General features: G+C 45.7%; 1 protein-coding gene across 9 annotated transcripts in view; it reads right to left on the minus strand.

Annotated features, from left to right (window-relative positions):
- LOC107378798 (serine/threonine-protein kinase ULK4) overlaps window positions 1-12,293 on the minus strand; it is a 161,821-nt gene that overhangs the window by 120,502 nt on the left and 29,026 nt on the right. For 8 of the 9 annotated variants that reach the window (XM_070550834.1, XM_070550835.1, XM_054740471.2 and 5 more), the window contains one exon: window positions 9,056-9,139. The exons of the other annotated variant lie outside the window; for it this stretch is intronic. In XM_070550834.1, the coding sequence (XP_070406935.1) occupies window positions 9,056-9,139 (84 nt within the window). The remainder of the gene's footprint in view (window positions 1-9,055; window positions 9,140-12,293) is intronic. 9 annotated transcript variants of the gene reach the window in all.

The raw sequence follows: 12,293 nt of genomic DNA on the forward strand, positions 1-12,293 counted from the left end.
TCTGATTTAGGAAATCCAGGCTGCGAGTGTTCCTTATATGGAGGCATGAAGAATCATGGAAGAATGGACCTTGAGGAGAGAACATTATTGTCGACACTTCATTATCTGTGTTCAGAGCTGCAGAGTCTCTGAGCTCCAGCAGATGGGATGAAGGCAGGCCAATTTAAAGGGGACACATGCAGTCTTGTGTCTCCTTTTTGACCAGATGTTGAATGGTCAAACTGTACCCCAAAACTGACCATTGCTGGACTTTACAGATGGGACCCTCATCCTATGTGCATAGCATGGCTCCCAGCCATTAAAACCTGGATGGTGGGAGCTTTCTTCAGCTGAATGAAGATTAGACTGAGATCCTCATCTGTGCCCCAGATAAGCTGGTTCCCAAAGTCAGAGACTCTCTTGGTCAGCTTGCTTCTCACACCAAACCTTCCGTCAGGAATCTTGGCGTGACCTTTGACCCAGCTCTCACCCTGGATTCTCAAGTCAGTTCTCTTGTTTGCTCTTCCTTCTTCCATCTCAGGAACATTGCTAAGCTGAGTCCCATTCTGTCTCGCTCTGAACTTGAGACAGTTCTCCACGCCTTCATCTCCTCACGCTTAGACTACTGTAACTCTCTTTTCATGTGTCTGAGCAGAACCTCCCTGAACTGTCTACAGGTGGTTCAGAATGCCTGTGCTCGGCTTCTGACCAAGGACGTAATTTTCACTTTAGAAGTGGGGGGGACATGGGGGGGGGGGGTATCTTTACAAAATGTTCTAAGGGGAAACAGGCTTCAACACAAACGGTTGCTTTCCGCTTGGTCCTAGAGCTCAACCAGTGTCAATTTAATATAGCGTAATATTGTTTTTGGATGGTAAAAAGTGCAGGGGTCAAAACTTGACTTTGGAAAAAGTGGGGGGGACATGTCCCCCCTGTCCCCCCCCAAAATTACGTCCATGCTTCTGACCAAGTGCTCCAAATATACCCACATCACCCCGCTTCTCCTCCAGCTTCACTGGCTGCCAGTCAACTTCAGGGTTCATTTCAAGATCCTGGTTCTGGTCTTTAGGGCCTTACATGGACAAGCACCATCTTACATTGGTGATCTTCTTAGTCCCTACACTCCCAGCAGGTCCCTGAGGTCCAGTGATCAAAGCCTACTGGTTGTGCAACGCACCAGGCTAAAGACCAAAGGTGACAGATCATTTGCTGCTGTGGCCCCCAGACTCTGGACCTCTCTCCCCCTGAGCCTGAGATCAGTGGACTCAGTGGTCTCCTTTAAAAAGCAGCTGAAGACTCACTTGTTCAAGCTGGCTTTTGTATGACCTTCTTCACCACTCTCTCTTTATTCTGCTCTCCCCACCTATTCCACCTTCCTCAGGATCCACTGATTTCCCTCTTTCCTATTCACTCTCTCTCTTTCTTAACATTTTTTCTTTTAAATCGCAATAGCAATTTTCGAAATGCTTTTTTATATTTTTACAATTTTTATATTTTTTGTTTTTGTGAAGCGCCTCGTGATTTTTATCTTGAGAGGCGCTATTGAAATGATATTTTCTTCTTTTTCTTCTTCTTCATGTATGGGTGCTGCTCACACCCAGGAATCGCAGGCTAACCCGCAGATATGCTCTCACTGCTCCTCTATGCCTGAGAAAATAAGGGAAAGGAGGCTTAAAGTGGCAGTGGCTAATGACAGGGACCCAGGCCTCGGCTCGGCCACGCCTGTAGGTGCAAGTGACAACCATCAGCTGCGAGCCTCCACAAGCTGGGCGGATATGATGGAAGAGGAGTCCCCGCTACCACCTCTGTTCGAGGGACTGTTGACAGCGGGCTGCTCGTGCGGGTGATAAGGAAGCTGAAGGTGATGCGAACTCAGACCTCCTCGACTTGGACATGGAAGAGGAGGAAGAGGATTCCACCATCCCAGCTCAACTCTTTAGGCCACCTAGCGGCACTGGGGTGGCATCACAGGGGGACGCCAATCTGTACGAGGTTTGCAGATGAGCAGCGGCGAAGATCAACATTCAGTGGCCGGCAGCCAAAGGGGCAGAAGGGGAGGAACGAGACCTGTATGATGGTAAGAGACTCCCACTAAACTCCTCTCCACCCAAGCAGCTCTTGCCGGCTGTCCCAGCATGCATGAGACAAATGAGTCATTACTGGTCCAGTCCATTTAAGAGCAAACTCCCCACCAAGGGATGTTCTAAAATGGAGGTGCATGGGATGGGAGAATAGGAGCTGGCCGAACCCCCAGCGGTGGAGCCTTCAGTGGCATACCACCTTCACCCCAACCGCAGATCAGTGTCAGCATCATCTAGCCTTGCTCTCCCATCTAAAATGGATCGTATCACGGCATCAATTTTTCAGAGGAAGTGCAAATATGCTGGACAATCTGTGTGTTCCCTCAATGCAGTTACTCTCTTGTCAGCTTATCATGGAGAAATCCTCGAGGAAATGGGTCGTCAGCTGGACTCCGGGGAGTCTAACCCTGTTTTATGGAGTGAAATTTGTGTGGTCAACAATCTCATCCTGCGCTCTTCTAGAGGAGCAGTCCAGGGCTGTGGGCATGGGATGGGATCGGCGGTTTCGGGTGAGAGAGCCTTGTGGCTAAACCTGTCAGGCCTAGGTGACACCCAGAAAGCTGATGTCACGGATGCAGCATATGGCCTTACCAAAGGTCTCTTTGGCCCTGCCTTGGAGAAGATGACCAAGACAAGTACCTGCAGAAAGCAGGAAAGTGAGACCTTCAATCTCTGCTTGCCTCATAAACATAGCCCTCAGCCAACTCAGAGACCCAAGCCTGGGTTTGCAGCAGCTGCCTTAGCTGCAAAGGGTCAAGAAGGCTAGACCACAGTGGTCAGCAGGTGGTCAGCCAAACTAGGTGGAGAACCCTCGCCCATGGGAGAAGCACTCCTTTGCAGCAGCAGCAGCCGCCAGGAACCGCTCGTCTCACCCCAGCGAGGGCAAGAGGAAGAATACATCCTAGCTATTCTTGCTTCTCCTCTCCAAAAAAAGAGGAGGTTTTCAGAGGAAAAAACAGGCCTCTGTGTTCAGGGTTCAAACACTCCTGTGGTTCCCAGTCCAGCAGGAGTTTTGTTTGCTTCTCCCTCAGAGAGACGAGTGTGTGAAGCAGAAAACCCAGTATCACCAAACACTTTTTAGTTTTCAAATGAGCACACAGTCACTGTCACCAAGCACTTTGCTCCCAAATGTGTGCAAAAATGTTCAAGGGGATCGCTTAAAAATAAAGACAGCTTTCATGCAGCCAGGCATTCAGCCATGGGCAGAAAGCTCCCCACAAAAAATAAACAAGCCCCATCAGGTCCCTTTGTGCCCAGCAGAGGGGTCCTCTCACTCTTCCCATGGGACGAGTTGAGGCTGCTCGGGTGACAGAGATGACGTCACCCAACAGCGGCCCGCTTTCGGCTCGGGCTGAGAGGTGGCGCGCATGCACAGCTCCCTCTTGGGTTCTGATGACAATTCGTCGGGAACACAGGCTTCAGTTTGCCTCAAAACCACCCCATTTCAACGGGATAATAACATCGGTGGCAAAAGAGGATTAGGCACATATCCTGGAAGAAGAAATCGCTTCACTGTTGAACAAAAATGCGATCAAGATAGTGCCAGGCGACGAGGCCCATCAGGGTTTTTATTCGCGCCATTTCCTCATTCCAAAGAAGGACGGGAAATCTCTCCATCCCATACTCGACCTGCATGAACACTTACGCAAGCACACTTTCAGAATGTTGACTCACAAAACACTCTGCCGTTTTAGTAGAAACCGAACACTTCTCACAACTGGGGTTCCACTAGGGGCAGTGGTGTCCAGAGTTACCATGACGACGAACGTGTCCCTTACAAGTTGGGGGCCACCTTGATGGGGAGAGCAGTGAACGGCGTTTGGTCACACAGTTTGAAACGTGTTCACATAAATGTGCTGGAACTCCTAGCAGTATTTCTAGCTTTAAAGCACTTCCTGCCCTACTAAAGGGACCGTCTGTCTTAGTGAAGACAGATAACACCACAGTGGTAGCTTATATCAACCATCAGGGTGTAACACACTCCCCACAGCTGCATTCACTAGCTAAGGAATTAATTGTGTGGTGCAGCTCCAGACTCCTCTCTGTTCGTGCAACACATGTGGTGGGCAGCTTGAACAGAGGGGCAGACCTTCTATCCAGAGGAAATCCTCTGTATGGAGAATGGAAACTCCACCCCCAGGTGGTGCACCAAATATGGCAGAGATTCGGTCAGGCTTCGTTGTGGCCATCCAAGCCGTGGGTGGCAGAAATAATCCAAGTGCTTTGGGACAAACCCTGGCCCCTGCCTGTCCGCAGGGATCTCCTGTCCCAGGCCAGGGGGTAGATTTATCACCCTCACCCAGACTGCTTGTCTCTGTGGGCCTGGCCCGTGAGAGGTGGAATCTGAGTGTGGCAGGCCTGTCCCCAACCATCATTGACACCATTCAAATTGCTAGGGCCCCCTCAACTTGCTCACTTTACAGCTGTAAATGGAGAGTTTTTGAGGTGTGGTGTGAAGAAAAACGCATTATCCCGTTTCAGTGTTCGGTGGTGGATGTACTCTGTTTTTTGCAGAGTCTGATGGACAAGGATAAAGCTTTCTCCACTATTAAGGTTTATCTGGCTGCAATTTCTGCAGGCCATGTGGGGTTTGGTGACAAACTCTCTCTTGTTCTGGAGGCCCTCTGTCATCATCTTTTTGAACATGTAGACGGGGCTGGATTGAAATTTCTTACTTTAAAAACTGCACTGCTCTTAGCCTTAACTACAGCAAAGAGCATGGCAAGGTCAGTCAGTCCCTCTTGTTTACAGTGGGCCCCTGGCCACACTATGGTGTGTCTGCGGCCCAATCCAGCTTTTGTGCCTAAAGGGAGTCGTCTTAGGGGCTCGACACACGGGAGGCGACAAACAACCGCGATCAGCGAAATTCGTCGCTGTCGCTTTTATTACCTGACACACGGGAGGCGGCCCGCGCCAGCGGCCAGCGGCAAAGCCATCTACGCATTCTGTTCCATGGCGAAACTGCAACTTCCGTTGTTTTGTTTGGCTGTGTCAGGTTGGAAGGAATTACGGTTATTTAAGCGGTTCCGAGTTAAAAAAGCGGTAGATATGATGTTTCACAAGGTGCTGCTAGAGTTATGTGAAATCTTACTTCTGATTTTACTATATAAAACATAATAATAATAATAATAATAATTAACTTCTCCTTCATATTTGCTCGGAAATGTACGGAGCATCCTGTCCGCTCATTGGTCAGTGAATGAAACCTCCCTTGATTGGTCCTCGTCCGAGTGACAGCGATGAAAAGTTGAAAATATTTCAACTTTCTGGAATCTCGTCGCTGGGTCGCCTGTGCACGACACGTGCACGAGCACAAAATTCACACGCACGTTTTTTGCGTTTCGCTTAGTAGGAGGGAGACCCGCGATTATCGCTTTGTCGCGCATGTCTCATTGAAAACAAATGGAGGAGAGGCGATGTCGCCTCCCGTGTGTCGAGCCCATTATAGCTGCTCCCCTGTGGAGCTGCTGGCTTTTCACCCACCTCCTTTTTCCTCAGCAGAAGAGCAGAAGCTTAATTGTCTCTGCCCTGTTTGAGCTTTAAGGGCTTATATGGGCAGGACTGCTGGTTTCAGAAAATCAGACTAGTTGTTTGTTTCTTGGACCATGGCCCATAAAGGCAAGCCAGTGTCTCACCAGAGACTGGCACAGTTGATACTAGAAGCAATAAGCCTTTCATATAGGTGTATGGGTGCTGAACCCCCTCTGGGGGTGAGGTCTCATTCTACAAGGAGCATGGCCACATCTTGGGCCCTGTTTCGTGGGGTGTCAGTCCAGGATATTTGTGCAGCAGCTAGCTGGGCCACGCCACTAACTGTTGTGCGGTTTTACAGGTTGGATGTGTCTCAACGTTCACTGGCGCACTCAGTGCTGGAGGCAGGATGCACAGCGTCTGCCAAGTGGTTAAACTGAATTTAGCTGCAGCCCACTTCGGGATGGACATGCAATCCGGGAGTGAGCCATATCTCCCATAGTGAAACACTGAACGAAGTTAGACAAAGAACATGGGGTTACGTTATGTGAACCCCAGTTCTTTGATAACACAGGGAGGTGTTTCACCAGCAATTCCCTTCTTGCTTTAACAGTAAGAAATCTTACGAATGAGTAGGAGGGGTTGGTTGGCCGTGGATATACTGGGTGGGTGGAGCCTGGGCACGGCACAACCGGTCTGTCAGGGACAGACATGTTGTCATTGGAGCTTCCATAGTTGGTCACGCCAGGGCAATTCCCATAGTGAAACACCTCACTCTGTTATCAAAGAACAGGGGTTTACGTTATGCTGTGGCGACTGGAGAGGAACTATGAAATAGTATTAAAGCTTTTGCTGTTTGAGTGTTCAAGTTGAATTCAAATAGAATATATAGTACATGAAATATATGATGATAATAATTGTATGTGTGATGTTAAAGCTAAAATGCAAAAGAGATAAAAAAAACTTGTTTACTTTATATCGATGAACTGGAACTTCATGGTGTCACACACTGAGTAGTCTCTGTACCACATTAGGCGAGTTGGGATCTAGTGAACCTAGCGCAGGTGTCAGCAACTCCAGTCCTCGAAGGCCACCATCCTGCTAGTTTTCTCAATCAATCAATCAATCAATCAATCAATCAATCAATCAATCAATCAATCAATCAACCCAGCATGTTTTAGTTGCTTCTCTGCACCAACACTTGCTTCAGTGGTTGAATCATGTGTGCAGCAGCTCATCAAGCTCTGCAGAAGCCTGGTGCCTCATTTATCAGCCGCTCTTACGCTCAGATCTGGGTGTATTTTGTGCGTAGGAACTAATATACACATTATGTGGTATTCTTCATTTTGTACTCGTGCATGGAAATGTTCCTACATATAAGAAAACGTCAGGCCATGTGTACAAACAGTATCTAGAGGTAGAACGTGGAACTGCAATACTGAAGGCCTCAGTCGTCCACACATGTTCCTCATGCACAAATTATTTTACCCAATAAAAAAATTATTTTGGCGGAAAAAAAGCAGTGTCACACAATTGTGGCTAAAACCTATAAAAGACACCTAAGACTGACAGACATCGTAACATGGCTGATCTTGAGTTTTTGGGAGGATTTGGCAAAGACGCCTGACTCTTTTTGTGTCTGGCGTCTCTGGCGCTGAACCAACCCAACACACCCACTACGGACTGATTGGCCAGCTGATGTTCATGCCTACCTTCAGGGTGAGGGCAGCATCAGCCAGCAGCTGCTGCCCACATGCGCAATTCATTATCAGTCTGGATGCAGTGGGGTAAACATCTTCTGTGACTGCAACCTGTTGCTCCAGCCATGGGAGCATAGGTTCATAGAGGTATAGGTTCAGAAACATTATGTGCCCAATGAGGTGAGCTGACTGAATGTACCGAATGACCTGATTAGTGTAGAATAAATGTTTTTAAATGCAGGTTTAGAGGAAGCTGGCCTTCTCGTGCTTTAAGTACTAGATTTCTACACCGTGTGTGTATTTATTTTAAAATATGTGCTTTCCCATAGTTTTGAGTTACATTGGTAACTGTTGTTGCATTTATGGACAAACTGGAGATTATTTACTCTCCTCAACAATTCAACCTGTCAAGTTCACTATTTACTGCCTATTGTACCACTTTATGGGTGTGAGATAAGAGTTAAAGGTGTGGTTGACTGAAAAAAACATTTTTATTATAATTTTTTCTGATTCTAACGGGTCACTCAAGAGTGTTTCATGCAGGCTGAACATGAAAATAGTCTCCTGCATTAGCTTCTGATAGAAAACAGACAGTGAAACTATAGGACTAGAAAAGCCTGACTGCTCTACGTTAAGCGGCCGCATGCTCACCCATCTTTACTCACGACAGGAAAGGCTGTTGTTGTTTTTCCCTCCAAGTAATCAGCAGAGAACTGTTAGCATTAGCAACTCCACCACACAGCAGAAGCTCCTCCAGGCTTATATTATTTATGGAGATATAACACCCATGCAAGTCAGTGGTAGAGTCACGTTGCTATTATCCAATCTGAGGTGAGATCTTAGGTGTGTTCTTGCTGTGTCGTGGTTCTAATTCCATACTGTCGTTCTTTTTTTAAAACACAGAAACTGTTTCTGTTTTAAAAAAAGAACGACAGCATGGAATGAGGATAGATGTTCAGATATAAGGAAATACTGCTCCAAAACCTGCCGTCTGAAGGTCAGCTGGGATGTGGGTAACTTCTAGTCCATAACCCCCGCCCCCCATTCATCATTCCTACCAGAGACCACTGCAAATGTATTGATTAAACACCTTTAATATTATTTAAAAAATAAAAAAGGAGACAAAAATTATTCTCTATTCATTCATTCTACATTTAAACTCTAAATGAGGTTTTCATTATTATCGTTGTTGTTATTATTGTTATTGTGCCAAAACAACAACATAGTCAACTTTAGGTTAATATTGAGGATGTATTTGCTCTACGTGCTTTATAGCCCAGCCTCATATGGAAGGTAAATGGAAGTGTTTGTTTTTAGGGGGCTCATTCCTGGGAAAACATCCATTTCTTTATTTTATTGCAAAACTAAATAAAGTTTTGTTACTTTACCTTGTTTAGAGAAACTAAAGTAAACAATAAAAAAATTAAATAAGATGCTGAAAAGAAGAAAAAGAAAAGAAAGCCAAAATATCTGTTTTTGTGTTTGTGCTCCATCTACTGTGTGTGTGTTTCTGGAGGGTAATTGCTGCTGAGGTCAGACTGCTGAGCAGTAAAGGGTTGTGTTTGATGCAGGTAAGAGTGTGTATGCATGCGTGTTTGTGTGTGTGTTTGTGTGTATGCATGTGTGTGTGTGTGCATGCATGTGTGTGACTGCTCTGCATGCCCTTGACTTGCAGCTGGCAAACAAGGCTTTAGGGCCCCACAGCTGCCTCATCATTACTGTTCACAGGGATCCCCTGCCACACACACACACACACACACACACACAGTGTGAGCCTTAGTCACAGCTACACAGACACAAACAGACACGCACAGAGACACTCACCCCTTCCCGCAGGCTCCTCATTAAGCCGGTGTAGGCGGTGGTGGGAATGAACCACAGTCCCTCTGGGGAGCCTCTCTTCTCCTCCTGGTAGAAAGGCATAGAAAGACAGGGAGGAAGGGTGAGAGGGGAGGGTGTACAGTTGGGGAGGTGGAGCAGTGGAGGAGTGGAGTGGAAATGGGAGAAAGGCAGACAGATAAAGTGAAGGAGATGGAAGTAGAGAGGAGCGAGTAAAGGGTGAGAAAAGGCCAAGTCAGGGAGGGGATTGGGGAGCACGAGGAGTCAAGACATCTTGATTACACGCTTCATCATCCCTGTGAGCAGCACGCTGCTCCACCTTCTAAGTAAAACCTGACAGTTGTTATTACAGAAAATACATTCATTAGTTTAAAATATTATTTTTTTTTTGTCCTCGAGACAATAGCTAAAATAAGCTTTAAGATGCTGTTTAAAGCTTCTTTTTTAAACAGAAATCACTCCTAAATATCACACAGTCATTTAAAACAGTGTTGTATTTCTTTAAGAAAACTAGAACAATGTCTGTGCATTTGTTTGGTTGAGACTACTTCTACTCAACGCAGTATAATTATGTGTGTGTAATAAAAACTGATCATTCCCCAAGCTGGAAGTTCATTTTTTCCTGTATTTTTGTGAAACGGTGATCTGCTCCTGCGCTGCTGTGCCCGAGCTCAAGGCTACATCTAACCTTGAGGAACAGGCAGCATTGTGAGCCCAAGGTAATCATCAGTGAAGGCTTCTAAAATAGATGATTGGATGGTTGTAAAACAGTCAGTTTTCTCATCTTAAAGGGATATTACACATTATTTCCAAATGTGTGGATTTCCTTCATCCAGGTTTTAATCCATCCGACTGCTGAGCATAATAAACTCATTTCATTCTGCGCATCAATCCACCACAAAACGAGTTGAAGCAACAGTATTCCTACCTGAAGCTGGAGAAGAAAGTGTTTCCCTGAACTAGTTGGTGTTTGAAATAAAAGAACCAGTCTTGTTCATGTGGAAGAGGATGCTACTCAGACAGATGAAGGTTTTTTTCTACTCTACAAAATCAGAAGCACTAAAAGTGTTGAGTCAGTTAACTCAAGGAAGAAAAGATGAAAACGAACTCCAGCTCCAGAGTTTGACCTTTTCTGGAAGAGTAATGGGGAGCTGATTGATTTTGAAGGTCATCCATCAGTCATGTAAATAAAAATCCTTGACTTCATTGACTTGCTTAGTCAAAACAAGGTTAAGCAGAAGTAAATTGGCAATGCCCTTTCTAATGAATGAGACCTTCTCCACACTTTCTTGTGATTTTCAGGAAAAAGGGTCAATTTCCCTTTAAGTCAGCATGGATTATTAAGCCAGTGTTCAATTCCATTCACTTCACTCAAGATTGGTCTTTCTCACTGAGGTAAATTTCCAACTCTGGCATGCGACATGAGTGCTGCTGCTGCGCATGGCTCACTCATTTAAAACATCATTTTACTTAAAAGTTAGAAAAGGGTGAGATTTTTGTTAAATCATACATTTTCTTTCATTTTGCATTCAACCAATTCTTAGAGGCTGGTGTTAATATCAGTTAGCCTGTTCTGCTGCTGTTAGGCTGCAAGTTTACAGGGTGGGAAGCAGATTGCGCATGTGTCAAAAGGTCAAGACCACTTGAAAAAGGCCCAGAAATCATGGTTGGATCTTAAAGTAAGTAAGCTTTAACATGCAACAAAAAGGAACGGAAGTGAAATAAAACATTTTCTGAATGGCAATCTATTGAGGACAACACGTAAGCCTGATTTATACTTTTCCGTCTGCGGGGGGTAGAGACATGCAAAACTATTATGGGTCAACACAACGGCTCTGCACAGCCGCAGTGACATGCCCAACTTTTTAACTGTCCATCAAAAGACTGCAAGCTTGATTGATGAGGACGTCTTTTCCTTTGAATTCATCAACAGCACCGCCATCCCACTCAAAAATGAAAGAGCACTGAAGATATCTAGAAGGGGAGAAGATTGAAGAACATCTCACAGAAACAGTCTAATGATAGTAGCAAACTTTTTATTCATGGACAGAAGTCACAGGAAACGTGGTTTTGGTGGTGGTGAATGCATGAAGAGATGCAAGAGAATGTTAAAAATGATCTGAAACACAAACACACAAGTACACCATAGGGAGCCTAAGTCACGCCCACCTACTTCCAGACCATGGGTCCTCGGAAGAATGAAAACAATAATGCAAGTCAACGGGGCTAAAAACGCTTTTTTCTAATTCTGCTTGTTTTGTTCCATGGATTTCACATATGATGTCTGAATTTTAAAGGGTGGTGGGGGGCTGGTGCCTATCTCCAGCGGTCAATGGGCAATCAGGCGGGGTACACCCTGGACAGAGAGCCAGTCCATCGCAGGGCAACACAGAGACACACAGGACAAACAACCATGCACACACACACTCACACCTAAGGACAATTTGGACAGACCAATCAAACTAACAGTTTTTGGACTGTGGGAGGAAGCCGGAGTACCCGGAAAGGACCCACGTGTGCACAGGGAGAACATGCAAACTCCATGCAGAAAGATCCCAGGCCGGGAATCGAACCCAGGACCTTCTTGCTTCAAGGCAACAGCTCTAACCACTGCGCCACCGCGCAGCCCAGAGTCAGTATATTGTTCATAAAATGAATGTAATTATTTTTCCTAAACTAATGATATATACAAGATATGAATAATGAGATGTGATGTGGTGGATGTGAGGTGTTGTGATGGAAGCTAGATGTTGTAGCAACCGTTCTTTGTATCTGAGAGAAATTGTGAAATCTGGGTGTAAAAGAATTTGTTGTTTGTTATAAACTAGAGTTGTTTTTTAAAAACAGCATCAGACACAATCTGTCGTGCCAAGTCTACGCACCCTTGGTGTGGAGGTTCTCGTTCGATCTCGGGGGTCGATGGTCACTGCTGGTGGAGTGAACTCTGATATCAGGAACCCGTAGACAGTTCCTATAGGACCCATCCAGTCTGAGATCCCTCGAGGTGAAGGCAGGAAGCTGGAATGCTTATTTGCATCTAAGGTTGATGTTTGCTTGGCTCTTAGAAGAGCCAGTTGTCTGGTATCAGCCGTAGCGTTGCAGAGGGGCTTTGACAGCAGGTCAAAGGAGAAGATGGTTTCAAAAAGTTCTTTAATATATATATAATAATAATAAATGCTTCTTTCCCGAAATGGCCGGTTCGAGAGCCAGTGAGAAACTGAAT

The sequence above is a fragment of the Nothobranchius furzeri genome, chromosome 5 (assembly GCF_043380555.1).
Source record: "Nothobranchius furzeri strain GRZ-AD chromosome 5, NfurGRZ-RIMD1, whole genome shotgun sequence".
Classification (NCBI taxonomy): domain Eukaryota; kingdom Metazoa; phylum Chordata; class Actinopteri; order Cyprinodontiformes; family Nothobranchiidae; genus Nothobranchius; species Nothobranchius furzeri.